Below are 17777 nucleotides of genomic sequence, written 5' to 3' on the forward strand. Positions count from 1 at the left end.
CTCACATGGCCAACTAATGATACCTCAAAATAACTAGATTATCAATTGCATTAATATAATTACTTTACTATGATGACCTAGGTCATCCAAAGATTGTCCGTTTAAATAAACACTTAAGAATCGTCGGTTAGCCACTCGGACATGATCTTATGCCCGTAGCCCATTCAGACTTAGAATTTTATCATTTTCAGACAAAGTATATATTTCAACGGACTTATTACAACCATTGTGTCAGACATTACATACATTTATTAATTAAAGATATTAAGGTTGATTTAGTAATTAAATTTAAACCCAATAACTATACCATGCATAGCTATTTTTGGATTAAAGTCCACTGTGCTAAACGCAAAGGAGGGATTTCAAATCCAAGGGGTTCCAAATCCACACTCCCAAATGAGCAGTTAGTTTAATAAGTAGAAATCGAGATAAGTTATTAAGTCTTAAGTATCTCATGTTAAATAACTTGAAGATTGAAACGCCCCTTTACCGTTCCAAGGTGTTTGACAAATAAGGAAATAACAATGAAAATTATGATACGAATGCATGAAACCGTTGGAAACCGACACTGAACCAATCGGTGGACCTAAACCAAAGTCATGGATGAAGATGCAATAGTTTCGTCGAAAGCAGCGGAAGGTGAAAAATACCGGAGATTTTGAAAATATCGCGACATTAATACGATAATACCACTTGGTTGCTATTTTAAGAAGATATAGCGAGATTCTAAAACTGTCGGCGATATTTCTCACTTCCAACAGTGGTCTGAGCAACAGCCGAGCTATAGTCCCTGAAGAGGGGTGGGGCCCAGGTTACCGGTTTAGCCGGTAATAATAGTTTTTTTCTTCTAAAAGAATACAACAGACAGAAAAAGAGATAAAAGAATACAGAGAGGGGGACAGTCGAGAAGGAGATGGGCTGGGAGAGAGTGGAAAAGGCCCATCATCTTCTCATTTAGCTTTTTAGCTCGGAGTTTGAGGGGAAATCCGAGCCGTGGATCTTCGATTGGGGAGATGCTTTTCTGATTTTCAGCGTCTCCATCTTCAAAGATCAAAATCCTAGAAAAAAAGAGAATTTTTTTCGCCCTTCTTGCAAGCAATGGAGGCGAAAGCTGGAATGGTGGCCGGTTCTCACAAACGAAACGAGTTCGTGATGATTCGACACGAAGGAGAAGTCGGGGTCTGTTTTTTTCTCCTACCCATTTGGTTTCTCACCTCAAAGATCCATTTTTTCCCCTTTGGCAGTCATGTTTTTTTTTTTCCTTCTCTTTTTTGATATGATGTAGTGAGCCTTGTGTTTGAATTTGGATTTTTTTTTTTTCATGAATCTGGATAATGGGTTTTGTTTTTTCGGTGTTTTTTTTTTTTTTTTTTTTTTTTTAAAATAAAATTATATAAGCTGTTTGATTTTTAAATTCCAAAGATAGAAAATTTCTCACATTTTGATTCATGGTTTTGTTTTTTGTTTTTTTGTTTTTTTTTGTTTTTTTTTTTTTGTTTTTTATTATCTTAGCTTGTGAGTTCTGAGTATGAATTTGGAGGTTTTTCGTGAAATTCGAAAATGTGTTTGTTACCCTTTTATAATTTTTCTAATCTTTCTGATCTGTTGGTTCAAAGATTGAATTTTGTCTTTTGATTCATGGGTTTCATGGTTGGATCTGATTATGGACTGTATGTTACTAGTTTTAGAGTTTAAATTTGTGTATTTCGTGAATTTGGATGGTGGATTGTACATCCTTCTTCTCAATATATTTTCTCACACATTTGATTTTGAGATTCCATGGGTGTTGGGGTTTGGATCTGATTGTTTACTCTAAGATAGTGAATTTTGGCTTTGGCTTAAAAAAAAAAATATTATGGAATTGGAGAATGCTTATTATTTCTTTACTATTATTATTGTTATTATTTTTTTTCAGATAAAAGATTTTATCTTTTTCTATTTTTTAATCCATGGGTTCCGGAGTTTGGATCTGATCATGGCCTTTTGGCAGTGGATTTTGAGTTTGAATCTGGGATTATTCATGGAATTGGATGATGGGTGCATTGATAAGATTGATTGGGCGGAGACATTCACCTTTTGGCGTTCTGTCGGGGTTTTAGGGGGTTTCAGCTGAGATCTGGTCTCAGCATTGGGTTTTATGTGCGATTAATGGAATTACCAGCATTTTCAGTTTGATTTTTTTTAAGAATATGATGGTGTCAAAATGGGTTTTGATGCTTTGTAAAGAGGAGGTGGCAGTTTTGATCTTTTCTTGCTGAAGCCTGATTGTTTTCTTTTTCTTTTTCTAGTTTTTTTAATGTGTAACTGTTAAATTTCGAAAATTTTCTTCTCGGTTCTCTTTGTTTGTAATATGGATGAATCAGATCTCGGTTACAGGCATTCTGTTTGTTGAAAGTTGTGGTTTTCAGGACTTCATTTGCTTAGATCTGCTTGTGCTCTTTGAGTATGAATGTGTCGAGTTCATGGTGTGCCGTAAAGGCCGTTACGGGACCGTAAAGGCTGTTACGTAAAGGTAACGGTGGCGACCGTTACACGTTACGACCCCGTAACGGCTGTGACAACCTTTATGGAAAAAAGTGACCCGTAATTGCCATTAACAGCACGTTACACGCCCTATAAAGGCCATAATAGCCCCATAATGGTCTATTACGGGACATATATAGGTTTTTCATACTTTTTAATCAACATTACGGGGCAGAAACAGGTTTTTCGGGGGTTTTTTCAATAAATAAAAATATAAAAAAGAGAAACGGTAGCGGCCGTTACGCCCCGTAACAGCCGTTATGCCCCTTATCATAAAGGTAACGGTGGTGGCCGTTACGGCCACTGTTACCGTTACAGAACACCTCGAGTTGGAGATGTTTATGAGAATTTTTCCCTCTGGGGCAGTGGTTTGTTTTGTTGAACTCGTGGTTTTTATTTTATTTTATTTTATTTTTTTGAAATTTAACACGATTATGAATTGAACCCTGGATCACTCACACACACTACAGTCTCTACCAGCTCACCTAATGAGCAAGACTTTTCTACTTTTTCATTTCTTTACTGAGTTTTTAATGGAGTGTCTATGTGACACAGTGGATAGTTTTGATGGTGCTGTTTATGGGCATTCGGGATTAAATGGAATTCATCTTCTCAGATCTGGTTGCAGTTCTTGAGCTGATATCTTGATGTCCTGTTCTTAAAAATTCGTAGTTTTCTGAGTCTTCCATCAGACTCTGCTTGCAGCTGCTGAGAATGTGTTTTTAGTTGTACCTTATTGGGGCATTTCATAGATGTAGATTGGAGATTGGAGTGTTTCGTAGTTGTACCTTATTCATTTTATGTGTCAATGTAGACCCTAGCATTTTTTCCCCCATGAATACTAGTAGTCTTTTCAGTGATTCTCTGTGCTGGATGCAATTGCTTTGGATCCTGTTGCATTGTGGGTATTTTTTAAATGGGGTTTTAAGTTTCTGAACAGGTCTTTGGTGTTTTCCTATTTTTTTTTATTCTCCTCTCTTGCTGATTGGGTCATTTTTCCACCTGTGATGGCTCTGTAGAATAATCGGTCGATGTTGAGTTGGTTCAATTTCGTGTGACTGATCTTGGCATTCTTAAAATGTCTATTTTAACAATTGTTTGCCTCATTTGTCGTCAGAAATGAATTCTTTTGTTACATTTTTGGGATCCTAACTGGATTTTTCCTTTGAATAATGCAGCCTAAGCCTCTTAAACATTTGAATGGCCAAGTATGTCAGATCTGTGGAGATACTGTCGGGCTTACGGCCACGGGTGATGTCTTTGTCGCTTGCAATGAGTGTGCCTTCCCGGTTTGCCGGGCTTGTTATGAATACGAGCGGAAGGACGGGAACCGCTCTTGCCCTCAGTGCAAGACTAGATACAAAAGACACAGAGGTTAGCTTTAGCTGTTTCCAGTTCTTTTGTATTATACCATTTCGGTGAGTTGTACAATAGTTAGCCGTTGCTTTCAACACCCGATTTGATTTTATAGCTATTGGGTTTGTGATGGTATAGGCACCATGTTAATTGCATGTCTAAAATTTCAGGAAGTCCTCGAGTGGAGGGTGACGATGAAGAGGATGATGTTGATGACTTGGAGAATGAGTTCAATTACACACATGGCAATGGAAAGGCGGTGCGTCAGTGGCAGATGCAGGGGCAGGGAGAAGATGTTGATCTGTCGTCTTCATCAAGGCACGATTCTCAACACCCGATTCCACTTCTCACGAATGGGCAATCGGTAAGCTAAAAAGAACCAAATCTTGGTCATACCCATTTAGACTGTGTTTGCCAATTGAAAATGTTCTGTTTGGTCAAAAGAGGAAGAAATGACTAAAAGGATAATGATGTTCCTAACTCAAAGCTCAAATTACATTTATATCTTCAAGTTCAACTTGAAAATAATGTCTTGCAATGCTTAGGAAGGAAATCACAACTTGGTAATTTCCACTTCATTATATAACTAGTTGTGATTCAATTCAATTGTGCATCCAAACATACCATTAAACTTGGTGGTCAATTTTCCATCTGCGAACATATGATGCATGAGTATCATGCCTAGATTCATTAATCGTCTCTTCTTGAATTACATGACATTTGGGATACTGGAAGAACAAAGTACTTGACTAATAAACAGATTATTCTACCATATATCTTTCAGCAAATCAGAATGGGTATCTTTTGGTTTCGTGGTTAAGCTCTTTTATAATTTTCTTCCCTGAATTTGATCAAATCTTGCATACTTATGATTCTGGTGACCTGGATGCTTATATTTCCATCTCTCTCTCTCAACACACACACACACACACACACACACACACACACACACACACACATGATCATTTGGTCCACCATCTCCTTTTTGTTTTGGTGCTTTTCCTTTTAGGAATATCTTATTTGTAAGGGAAGCTCAAACAACCAAGAAATGTTGCAAATCTTGTTCTTTTTTCCATTTTGCTTCAAAATTTTTCAAAAAACAAGATAGGAGGTAGTTTGGGTGCTGAAATGGCTTCTATCCAGGGAAATGTCTCCCAAAGTCTCAATCAATAGGTTCATTAAGATCTGTCTTCATATTGTTCTTTTATTATTATTATTATTACCCTTTTTTCATATCCAATGTCTTTTTTTTTTACGTGCGAAAAAAAAAGAAAGATTCCAATATTTATAAATGTATGGATGGAATCTATCTGGATGTCATATTCTGTTTATAGATGTGGTTGTGCCAGTTACTAATGGTAAAGACTTGCTTGTTAACTCAGCACTCGGTCTAGTCAATGATAGACTCAACCAATTTTTATAAAGCCACTCTCTGTTGAGTTGGCCGAGTCAGATTGGAAAAAAAAACTGGTTTTACTCAAGCCTGTGATTTTTAGCATTCAGGCATCCCTTTGAAAACATAGAATATTGAAACTAAGCTGGCATATTTTATTGATAAGAATTAAAAAGAACGAAGTCTGCCATTTTTTTCCTAGTTGTTCATCCTTCATATTCACAAGAATCATTGAAGACAGAAACCAGGCCTACTTTAGGAAATAGGGACGTTGACTGCTAAATTGTTGGACATGGTTCTTCATGGCAATAGTTTGGTTGTCGGCACATAGAAGGGAGGTTATAGCCTGGCTAGGTGCTATTTTGCCTTATCATTTACCATATTTAGCTGGATAACTTACTTTCTCTAATGATGTTAGGAAGAGTTATTCAGTCATTAAAAAAAATTCATTGCATCATCTAAGTTTTGGGTAAACCAAATTCCCAACTTTTTCAGGTTCAGATACTTTCTGATGAAATGGTTAAAAGAAAAAAAAACCTTTCAGATGGAAAATCTGAGAAGCTATATTCATATGATGCTCTGGGTTATACTGGCTACTACTATGGAGCTATAATTGGTCATATGAATGCAATTTCATCTTTTTGATGAAAAACATTTCTTCAGAAAAAGGGTGGACCTTGCAGATGTGAATTTTGTACCATGTCATATTTTAGATGAACTCAAAAAAATGGTCAGAAGTGTCGTATCAGAGTTCGAATGTGCCCGACATGGGTCTTGTTTATTTAACGGAGTGAGCAACATAGGCATGAAATTTTTACTAGGAAAGATTTCAAAGGATTTTGGCTGAATGCCTGTATTTGGCAATGAAATATCATTTCCCCCCATTTTCACGTCTAAATCAATTTTCTTTTTCTTTTTTAAGGTGTCTGGGGAAATACCTGATGCTACGCCTGACAATCAGTCTGTGAGAACTACATCTGGTCCATTAGGGTCTGGAGAAAAACGTGCCCATTCACTTCCTTACACTGATCCAAGCTTGCCAGGTATCGTTAAACTTGTGTTTTCTCATTCATAACTGAAGAATTTCCCATACAATCTTCTCTTTACGCTATTCGTTCTTCTCTGACCTATCCTTTTACTGCATTTGTCTGGCACAATAACAGTTCCAGTGAGGATTGTGGACCCCTCAAAGGACCTGAATTCTTATGGGCTTGGAAATGTTGACTGGAAGGAGAGAGTTGAAGGTTGGAAACTTAAACAAGAGAAAAATATGATGCAAATGACTAGCCGATACACTGATGGTAAAGGTGATATGGAAGGGACTGGTTCGAATGGTGAAGATCTGCAGATGTATGTACCAGCATTTCCCAGTATTACTTCTATTTTATCTCGTCTGATGCGCTTAGCTTTCTTCATCTTCTTTATCATGTATGAACTGATGGAACTTGCTGAACTGATGTTCAAAAATTTATGGATTGACATGGAACTGACTTTACTTGATTTGACCTGAGTTCTGATTCCAACTCGGCATTTCTTTCTTTTTATGTTGAATCCAAGCTTTTGACATGAGGTAACATATGATTCTTGATTGAAAGAAGTGGTGTTTATTTCGTTCTACCTAGAAAATGGTGTTAAGTATGCCGTCGGTCTTAGGGGGCCAATCACAGAATGATCCAGACTCTAATATCTCCCATCTGATGGTCCTAACTATTAAAAAAATGGACCCTTACAACTGATGCTCCACATTTAATGGAGGCGCAGTCGAACAGTCCAGATCTGGTGGTCCCCATCATTGAACCAGCCATGCCTTAATAATCCCTTCAGGTGATCTTAATGGGCAATCGCAATCAATGGTCCGCATTTAACAGGAGCCAAATTGAACAGTTAGAATAATCAGATAGGGATATTTTTGGGGTGTCTTCCACAAAGGGGCCCATCATATGAACAACTTGGATCACTGAGAACTGGGTTCCACATGTAGAAATTGTTGGCACAAACAAATGCTCAATTGAATGTTGTTTAAAACCTACATGCAAATCTCTTGTTTGATTATTTTATGAGTAATTGCAATCATACAAATTGCCACTGAAAAATGTAATGAAATGTTTTCATCGTCTTCATGTAGGGCTGATGATGCCCGTCAACCTTTGAGCCGAATAGTGCCTATTGCTTCTTCCTACCTTACCCCTTATCGGGTTGTGATCATACTTCGGCTTATCATCTTAGGCTTCTTTCTCCAGTACCGTGTGACCCACCCTGTGGATGATGCATATCCATTGTGGCTAACGTCTGTTATATGCGAGATCTGGTTTGCTCTGTCTTGGCTATTGGATCAATTCCCAAAATGGTCTCCCATCAATCGTGAAACCTACCTCGACAGGCTTGCACTGAGGTTAGTTGTATTGCTGTTGTGCTGGATATTGATTTTTTCATCAGTCATATGTGGGATGTGATGGCTACTTATGTGAGTAGACATCAAAATCCTACTTCCCCATTTGACAAGAGTGTGCTAGAACTCGGTGGTTCACCTGGTAGGACCTTGCCATTATGTGCTGTGGCCCAAAATTCAGGTTACGCCAGTCATCAGGTGGGCGGCACGTGCATGATGAAATGGATAACTAAAAGAATTTGACCAACATCCACACTCAACACACACCCACATGACAACCAGACTGTCTTAATTTTCATCCCATGGCAAACATTTGGTGGGGCCCACCTGATGAATTAACCCAGTTCATACGTACCACATTGGTAAGAGTGGGAGCATAGCATCTGGATGGTGATTTATGTGAGTAGCCATGGCATGACTTGTTAGATTTTGCTTCTATGAGGACTCGGAATTTACTAGTTTTGATTGAAATTTCCGTATCACAGATTTGATCGGGAGGGGGAGCCTTCTCAGTTAGCTCCTATTGATATCTTTGTTAGTACAGTGGATCCTCTCAAAGAGCCTCCTCTTGTGACAGCCAACACTGTGCTGTCCATCCTCGCTGTGGACTACCCTGTCGACAAAGTCTCATGCTATGTTTCTGATGATGGGTCCGCCATGTTAACTTTTGAAGCCCTCTCAGAGACTTCGGAGTTTGCTAGGAAGTGGGTTCCATTTTGCAAGAAGCACAATATTGAGCCTAGGGCTCCGGAATTTTACTTTGCTCAGAAGATAGATTACTTGAAGGATAAAATACAGCCTTCTTTTGTGAAAGAGCGAAGGGCAATGAAGGTAAGAATTGAACTTAACATTTAGATTACTGATAAAAGCATGCTGAACTGATTCAACTTGAATGAAATGGGGATCCTGGTTAGGGGGAAATCTTTCCATAGTATCTGAGAGAATTCGTTGGGTACTTGAAGACTGCACAAGCTTTTTTCTGTTAAAACAGCTCTATTGGGTTTGAGTCAACTCAGTCTCTGGCCTTCATATTGAGTCTAAGGTTGCTTTCTAGTTTTGTAAACAAGGATTTAAATCATGACTTTGGAGTACGACTTGCTCATGGAACAAGAAATTGGAGGCACAGTGGCCCAAACTGGGTAATAGAAACTGGTGGAAACTAGTTGAATTCGACCAAAATGGCCTAATCATAGTCGTAAAGGCCAAGAGCTGAAACCGAGTCAGCGAGGTTCTATTCCTTGAGGGATTTGAGTCAAGTTGGATTCGGGCCCACTCTAAGGTGGCCTTCCATTTTTGAAACCAAGGAATTAAATTGCTATTTTGGAGTCTGCCCGTAGCCAAAAAAGAAGGCACTACGGTTGAAACTAGGACGTGGAAACTGGCTGATACAAATTTTAATTGACCAAAATTGTTGACTCATAAGTCTTGAAAGGCAAAATGGAGACTGAATTGACTCAGTTTGAGTGAGTTCTGTTTCTTTGTCCGAAAAAAACCTTTTCAAATAAGTGATGGAAATAATTTCCCTTCTCTGCTCTATTTTCACAACTTACCAATGTGGGAATTGCTTGTTTCCTCAGAGGGAATATGAAGAGTTCAAAGTACGAGTCAATGCTCTTGTTGCCAAAGCACAAAAGACACCTGAAGAGGGCTGGACAATGCAGGATGGCACTCCTTGGCCCGGAAACAATCCTAGAGATCATCCTGGCATGATCCAGGTGATACCTAGTCCAAGGCATTTTCATGTCATCTTTTTGGTTCTCTATCTTCCTTCATTGTCTTATTCTTTTGTTGTTCGATGAAGGTGTTCTTGGGCCACAGCGGAGGGCTTGATACAGATGGCAATGAGTTACCTCGACTTGTTTATGTGTCCCGTGAGAAGCGGCCGGGCTTCCAGCATCACAAGAAAGCTGGAGCAATGAATGCACTGGTATGTTATCCTTCAATCCACTACTCAGTTTGGCAGTGCAACCCACACTGGGCCAGGGGTCGAAATAGTTATGGCTCGTATGATTTTGTTGAAACCAACAAGCTACAGAGTGACTCATTCAGAGCATATAAATTTATCCTGGTCTGATTTGATTTGTTTTCTAGTGAAAACGAGTTGAATCGGCTGTAGCGAGTTCTAGAACATATTGGATCTCTTTGATTGTACATTTTTCTGTTTGTTTTGGTATATTTGAAGGTGGCATTTATGTTGTTTTGGTGTTTTTCAGATACGGGTATCGGCTGTCTTGACCAACGGTGCCTATCTTCTGAATGTCGATTGTGATCATTACTTCAATAACAGCAAAGCTCTCCGTGAAGCAATGTGTTTCATGATGGATCCTGCCCTGGGAAAGAAAACGTGCTATGTTCAGTTCCCTCAGCGATTTGACGGCATTGATATGCACGATCGTTATGCTAACCGCAACATTGTCTTTTTTGATGTATGTTCTTTTGTTGAGTAACATCAATTGCAGACAAGTGCTGTGATGGCTGCTTGTGGGAGTAGGATTTGAAAAACCTACTATGCCCAATCCAGGCTATTTGTCAGGTGGACCATGGATCTCACCATGAATGTTCCATGGCCCTCAATATTGGCCCAATCATATCATTAGGTGATCATGTGGCTACGTTGAATTATGGCCTCTGGTCAGTTCTTTTTTACCGTGATCAGCCTGATTTTCAAGTCATACATGGTGGTGCCCAAGTGATGAACATCCTGGACTGGGGATGGCAGGATCCCACTCCAGAGGTTGGGCCTGCATTTATCCACTGTACAATGTTCATCTTTCTTTCTATGAAGCTTATATTTTTGCTAATATAATTGTTTTTTACCGATGGTGCTTTTTGTAGATCAACTTGAAAGGCCTGGATGGCATCCAGGGTCCAGTGTATGTGGGTACGGGATGCTGTTTCAACAGGCAAGCATTGTATGGGTATGATCCGGTCCTAACTGAGGCTGACCTGGAACCCAACATCATTGTCAAGAGCTGTTGTGGTTCGAGAAAGAAGGGAAGGAACGGGAACAAGAAATACATTGATAAAAAGCGGGCAATGAGAAGAACCGAATCAACTGTTCCCATCTTCAACATGGAAGACATTGAGGAGGGGGTTGAAGGTAGGAGTTTGTCTTATGAATCCATGTTTTCTTTTGAAGTAATAAAATGGGCCATGTCTTTAAACTAGAATGTAGAATAAACAGATGATGTTTGTAGATCAACTTGAAAGGCCTGGATGGCATCCAGGGTCCAGTGTATGTGGGTACGGGATGCTGTTTCAACAGGCAAGCATTGTATGGGTATGACCTGTCCTCAGCCCTGAGGCTGACCTGGGAACCCAACATCATTGTCAAGAGCTGTTGTGGTTCAAGAAAGAAGGGAAGGAACGGGAACAAGAAATACATTGATAAAAAGCGGGCAATGAGAAGAACCGAATCAACTGTTCCCATCTTCAACATGGAAGACATTGAGGAGGGGGTTGAAGGTAGGAGTTTGTCTTATGAATCCATGTTTTCTTTTGAAGTAATAAAATGGGCCATGTCTTTAAACTGTGGTGCAGGAGTATTAGCTTGCCTGCTTCCCTATGTAACAACTTGGTTTCTGCTCCGAATTGTAGTGAGATAAAACGACTCCTACCTGTTCTTATATCACGTGCACTTTGGCAGAAATCAGGCAGTTGCAGGTAGGGACTTGGGTACATCTCATGGTGTGCCGTAAAGGCCGTTACGTAAAGGTAACGGTGGCAACCGTTACTCGTTACGGGGTCGTAATGGCCGTAACAGCTTGATGCAGGACAATTAACCACTTGCTCTAAAAGTTCGAACTGTTAGAGTATGGCGAATTAATCCTTTTATCTTGTAGCCCAGGCCCCACATCGCATGGGTTAAGACCCCGGCCGAACCCCCTACGTGGGCCCCAAATCACATGGGCCGCCCACCCCGAGTGTGTCCCCGCATCTCACGGGCTACCCCACTCGAGTCTGGTGTGAAATGCGCATTAATCACCCCTGGTGAGGAGTCTCAAACACGAGACTTCCTCCGTAGGCCGCACCCACCCTGAGTGTGCCCCTGCATCCCACAAGCGACCCCACTCAAGCCCGGTGTGAAAATGCCCCTGCATTACAGCCATTATGGAAAAAAAAGACCCATAATTGCTGTTAATGGCACGTTACATCCCCTATAAAGGCCATAATAGCTCCGTAATGGTCTATTATGAGGCAGATACAGGTTTTTCATACTTTCTAATCAACATTATAGGGCATATACAGGTTTTTTGAGGTTTTTTCAATAATAAAAAAAAGAGACTGTAACGGCTGTTACGGGGCCGTAACAGCCGTTATGCCCCGTATCGTAAAGGTAACGATGGTGGCCGTTACAGCCACCGTTACCGTTACGGAACACCTACTACATCTATATATACTGTAATGTTTATCTCATGGTGGTTGTGTATCCTGTTAGTTTTGTAATAACCTTAGCCTACCACTCAACCTACTGAAAATTACCATTTTTTTTTTTTGAAATGGGTTCTCTTATAGTTGAAAATTTCATCTTATAAGAGTATTTTTATTCGCATGTTCACACACACATGCTTGCTTGCACTGCGAAAAAGGCACACCAGCACTCCCCCTCGTGTGCTCGTCTAGATAGGACGTTGCTTCTGCTTAGAAATCTCTCCTATAAGCTTCAGGCCATAAAATAGCTCATCGTCTACTCTCTCTCTCTCTCTCTCTCTCTCTCTCTCTCTCTCTCTTTGGCACTTTCTGCTACCTCCGTTAACTAAGATCTCAACTAGAGATTTGCTCGAATACATTCCAACATATTGCAGTGTGATACGTCACGACTTTATTCTTTGAATCTGGATCTTCTTCGAATGATCCAAACTGTTTATACGATGAGTCTCAATTTGTATGGTGTATATACAACAAATAAGATCTCTTAAATGGTTTTATTTCAACCATTTGAAATTTGATTCGTTTGCTTTTAAAATGGATGGTCACAATAACCTTTTTGTAGTCAAAGGGTAGAAATATCCAATCTCATCAAATTTTCAGGCATCCCGCATTCAAGGGGTGACCTACCACTTAAACGGTTTGGGTCATTGGAAAAACCAATTCCAATGGCTACACGCCTGACGTATCACAATATGATACATCAGGACTTATTTGAGCAGACCTCTCTCGACTATGTGTATGTATAGGGGCATGCATATGCCCAGGTGCACGTACATCAGGAGATGGCAGTTGTTCTTGTTTATGGTAATGTCACACTTCTCCATTGGCTCAAGATACATGCTAACCTAATCTGTTATTTCCAGGCTTTGAGGACGAGAGGTCGCTGCTTATGTCTCAGAAAAGTCTAGAAAAGCGATTTGGCCAGTCTCCAGTTTTCATTTCGTCAACCTTCATGGAACAGGGAGGGATACCACAGTCCACTAATCCAGCATCACTGCTGAAAGAAGCCATCCATGTCATCAGCTGCGGTTATGAGGACAAGACTGAGTGGGGAAAAGAGGTGAGTGAAAATGAGACATTACATGATGCTGAGATCAAAGAAACTGGTTTTTTGTCCAATAAATGATACAGGTGGTGCTTACCTTTCTGTAATCCAACCCGTTGATCTGGCAGGCCAATCATTGGGTGGGGGACACCCCAATATCTTCCGGATCAGATGATCCTTGCCTATAATGAAAATGTGGAATTGCGTCCAATGGCCCACCATTAATGATGGTCAATTGGATGATTAGACATTCGGATTCTGATGGTGGGTGCCTACCTTTGCCGTGGGATCATTCATACCAACAATATGGAATCCTCAAATGTAGGCCCTGCATGTACGGGTTATTGTACCAAGCACCCAAAATACAATAGTAATCAGCGATATCTGGTTTCTTTAGAAGTATCAGAATCTTACACAATGTGACCCTTTTTTTTTCCGCCCGTGCAATCAGATTGGGTGGATTTATGGTTCTGTGACAGAAGATATTCTTACTGGTTTTAAAATGCATGCTCGGGGATGGATATCAATATACTGCATGCCTCCGCGCCCTGCGTTCAAGGGATCTGCTCCAATCAATCTTTCTGATCGTCTGAACCAAGTCCTTCGATGGGCTTTGGGATCAATTGAGATCTTGCTGAGTAGGCATTGCCCCATTTGGTATGGTTACAGTGGAAGGTTGAAGCTGTTGGAGAGGCTTGCTTACATCAACACTATAGTTTATCCTCTCACCTCCATCCCACTGCTTGCATATTGCACACTTCCAGCCGTCTGTCTTCTTACGGGGAAATTCATCATTCCTGAGGTGAGCAACAATTCTTTGAAAACATATTATATATGCATATTTCTTCTCTCTCTATTGGAATTTCGGAACTTTTGCATCTATATAGATATACATGTCTGGGAATGAATGAATTCATGTACAGTGCCTTCTTGTATCGTTATTCATTCGTTATCGTATACTTGCATGTCGTGTCTATGCACTTCCCTTCATCTTTGTGTTTGATTTGGGGCCTGGTTTTGAATGCATTTCCTCAAAAGGGGGTTTCAAGCCTGCTTTTTTCGGTTTCTGAAGAAGGGGTTTTTGCTGGGTCGGTGTTTTAGGGCCTATTTTGTTCAGGGGGAGATGAGACCGAGGGGTTTGCAAAGTGCATCCAAACACACAACACCAACTGCTATTTGGAACAAAATGGTGTTTAGGCCTCAAATGTCCCTTTAGAGGCTGCGTCAGATCCTTTATTTCCTTCACCTTTAGGGCCTGTTTGATTTTTCAAATTCATTGTAAATGCCCTGTAAATACCAGCTTATTACAATTTCACCCTGTTTGGAAATAGGTAGGTACTTCTGCTTGGGAAAACAGTCCAAAAGGATTAACTTAAATTTGCGGGCACCAACATGATGTATATGACATATCCGCGTCGTCCATCTGCTTTACCATGACATTTTGAGGCATGAGCCGAAAAATGAGGCAGATCCAACATTGAAGTGGCCCACACCAAAGTAAACGGTGGCCCCAAGAAGTTTTTAATGGTGGGTGTTTGATTACCTTTTTCATGTGGTGTGGTCCACTTGAAATTTAAATCTGGCTCATTTTTTGGGTCAAGCCCTAAATTCAGTTGGCATAATGGATGGATGGTGTGGATAATCCACATACATCACGGTGGGCCCCCACAAATATTTAGCAGCATCCTTGATTTTAGCGTTGAAAAAAGTAACAGTCAAATCAATCCTCGAAAACAATGCGGTTATTACCTATGGAAATAATCATTACGTATTTACAATGCAATTACGTTTACCTTAGAAAATCAAACAGGCCCTTACAGGACCTTAGTGAGTTTGGAGCTCAATATTTTATACTATGTATAAACATACACAAGCATGTCTTGGAATGTGAGCATGCCTATGTTTTGTAAGATATTTCTTCACATATGTACGTTCTGTGTATAAACAGTTTTTCTTCCTGACAATTTCTGAAACTTCGAATGTTTGGACTTAACAATTTTGTGTATATATGAACAAACACGTGTCTGGATTTTCTTATATGCATGCATTATATATTTATTTATTGACAATTTGTTATTTGTATGCTCTTTTGCTGTTTTGGAACTATTAGTTTGAGTTTGTCTGCCTGTGTACGTTGTACATGGTATCAATTGTATGGAGGTTGCATTATACACTTCTCTTCCATTTATTTTACTTTGCCATTGCTGATACTTGGGTGGTATTGTTTACTCTGTGTGTGGGTATGGAACTATTTGTATTTTGAGGGGATATGGAACTATTTATGTATGGCTATATTCCCATTAAACTAATGTAGGTATGTAAGTTGCCGATACATGAAAATTTTAATCTTCCTTAATCAGTATTTGCCAATCTCGAGCCTTTGGGTTCAAGATTGAGGTGAAGCTCCTCACCATATCATAGGATGGGAAGAGATTGGTGTGTGTGCGCTTTTTAATTTGAGAGATGATCTAGTGCTCTGAGAGCACCATTAAGTTGTAGTGTTCGTAGTTGCTTAATTTCAGTTAAACAGTCCAGTGAATTGATCTGAACTGTCCATTAAGTCCAAGAACATATATACCATGCAAAAATTGCATTGATTAGATGATCCAATCCATCCTTAATTTGGCCTCATTTTTCTATTGCCATCATTTTTGCATTCCATGGATGGGATGCTACAATTGCTTAAAATAATTCTTTAGAATCATAAGCAATCCACAGTGGTCTCTAATAAATAGAAGGATCAAGTTGTTGATTGGACCTATTTTGATGCAAGTGATGTTAGCTGTCCATATTAAAGACCACTCATTGAATGGTTAATATTTCTCAGATTGGTGCAATGCTTGCGTTTGTGCCTATAAAATGTGCGTTGGACCTAATGAACGGTCCAGGTCAATAGATTGGACAGTCCAAGTGCCCCGATGCAACTAAATGCAACCGGGAGCACTGTAACTTATGGTGCTCTGAGCATTTCTTTTCAGATTTATGTATTAATGTAGACCATGTATGTCTGTACGTATTTTTGCATGCACACTATGTATCTTTGTATTAATCTAGACATGCTTCTGACCATTTAAAAATAATAATTTCTGGACCATGACTGAAATCTCACACTACTGAACCACCGTTCACGTGCAGATAAGCAACTTTGCCAGCATGTGGTTCATTCTGCTGTTTATTTCCATTTTTGCAACTGGGATTCTAGAGCTCAGATGGAGTGGGGTTGGGATCGATGACTGGTGGAGGAACGAACAGTTCTGGGTGATTGGTGGTACATCAGCCCATCTGTTTGCCGTTTTCCAAGGATTGCTAAAAGTTCTTGCTGGGATCGATACCAACTTCACTGTCACATCCAAAGCATCTGATGAAGATGGGGATTTTGCGGAGCTGTACGTTTTCAAGTGGACCTCACTTCTTATCCCTCCTACCACTGTCCTCGTGGTGAACATGGTGGGTATAGTGGCTGGCGTTTCGTATGCCATAAACAGCGGGTACCAGTCGTGGGGCCCTCTGTTTGGAAAGCTATTCTTTGCCATATGGGTCATTGTCCATCTATACCCTTTCCTCAAAGGTCTGCTGGGCCGGCAAAATCGCACTCCCACCATCGTTATTGTCTGGTCAATTCTCCTCGCTTCCATTTTCTCTTTGCTGTGGGTGCGGATCGATCCTTTCACGTCGTCTACGCAAAAAGCAGCGGCGGCAGGCCAATGTGGCATCAACTGCTAAGTCCTCCAAAACTATTTTATCAGGTAACCCATCACGCCGTTCCTCCTCGTGTAAATAACAAATCAACTAAAAGGATCAGTCAAAAGGAGTTAGAGAGATGGGGCCATGGGCTTTTTTTTTTTAATGTTCTTTTAGCTATTTATCGTTCTTTTGCGTTCTTCCGCAAGTGTTTACGCCGACATTTGATTTATTTTTGTTGTGCAGTATGTGATGATTGTACCTGTTAAGAACATCTATATGAACATTGGTGGGTTCAAAAAACATTTCCAGGAATCTACAATCTTGCTGTGCTTTTAAGTTACACGTTACAATCATTGTGCTATTTAATTCAATTAAATTCCCATGCAAAATGCATCATGACTAATATGATTTTATTTCACAGAAAGTCATGTATATGCGTCCCAGTTAGTTTTGTCTTGTCAATCAGATGGTGATGAAATTGAATTGCATGTAGCATCAGCTAAGGTAGTGTTTGGCTGCCCCCAAATTGCCATATGGGAAATTTGCCTTGGTTGCAGCAGTAAACAACTGCATTCTGGAAGGGGATGAATATGATTTTCTTCACAAGTTTCCCGAAATCGCCTAGTGAAAGACTTCACTGAGTTATCCCTGATGATAGGTACGAACTTACAACTTCTGCGATCTTTTGTGCTTGGGCTATCCATGATGAGGCCACATTGCTATCAACAGGTCTGATCATGGACCCAGGATTTGAAGGGTTCAAACTAGTCAATCTTTGTCAACCATCCATTTTTCTCACGAAGCCGTGGCCCTGATAATAAAGCTGACCGACTAGATATTCAATCCATTTTTCTTGAAACAATCTTCATTGATTATATTTCGTAGTTATTGAAGTTCTTCCCTTTGACTCATACCTGGGGCGAGTTGGAACTCGTTATGTAGGTGATGGGCTGGGT

The 17777-nt window shown here is 40.0% G+C and overlaps 1 protein-coding gene across 2 annotated transcripts; it reads left to right on the forward strand.

Annotated features, from left to right (window-relative positions):
• Window positions 1–879: 879 nt before the first annotated feature.
• On the forward strand, window positions 880–17161 carry LOC131256012 (probable cellulose synthase A catalytic subunit 1 [UDP-forming]). 2 transcript variants are annotated; one of them, XM_058257017.1, is made up of 15 exons: window positions 880–1179; window positions 3702–3897; window positions 4050–4243; window positions 6195–6315; window positions 6436–6622; window positions 7398–7664; window positions 8147–8492; window positions 9239–9376; window positions 9463–9588; window positions 9875–10087; window positions 10497–10718; window positions 11018–11126; window positions 12956–13152; window positions 13589–13939; window positions 16273–17161. In XM_058257017.1, exons 1-15 carry the CDS (start codon window positions 1099–1101, stop codon window positions 16858–16860), a joined length of 3336 nt encoding a protein of 1111 aa, XP_058113000.1. In that variant the 5' UTR covers window positions 880–1098; the 3' UTR covers window positions 16861–17161. The 2 variants fall into 2 exon arrangements, with proteins under 2 accessions (XP_058113000.1, XP_058112992.1); XM_058257009.1 differs by lacking the exon at window positions 11018–11126 and having other exon boundaries at window positions 10497–10761.
• Window positions 17162–17777: the final 616 nt, after the last annotated feature.

Source organism: Magnolia sinica, chromosome 1 (assembly GCF_029962835.1).
Source record: "Magnolia sinica isolate HGM2019 chromosome 1, MsV1, whole genome shotgun sequence".
In the NCBI taxonomy this organism is placed as follows: Eukaryota; Viridiplantae; Streptophyta; class Magnoliopsida; order Magnoliales; family Magnoliaceae; genus Magnolia; species Magnolia sinica.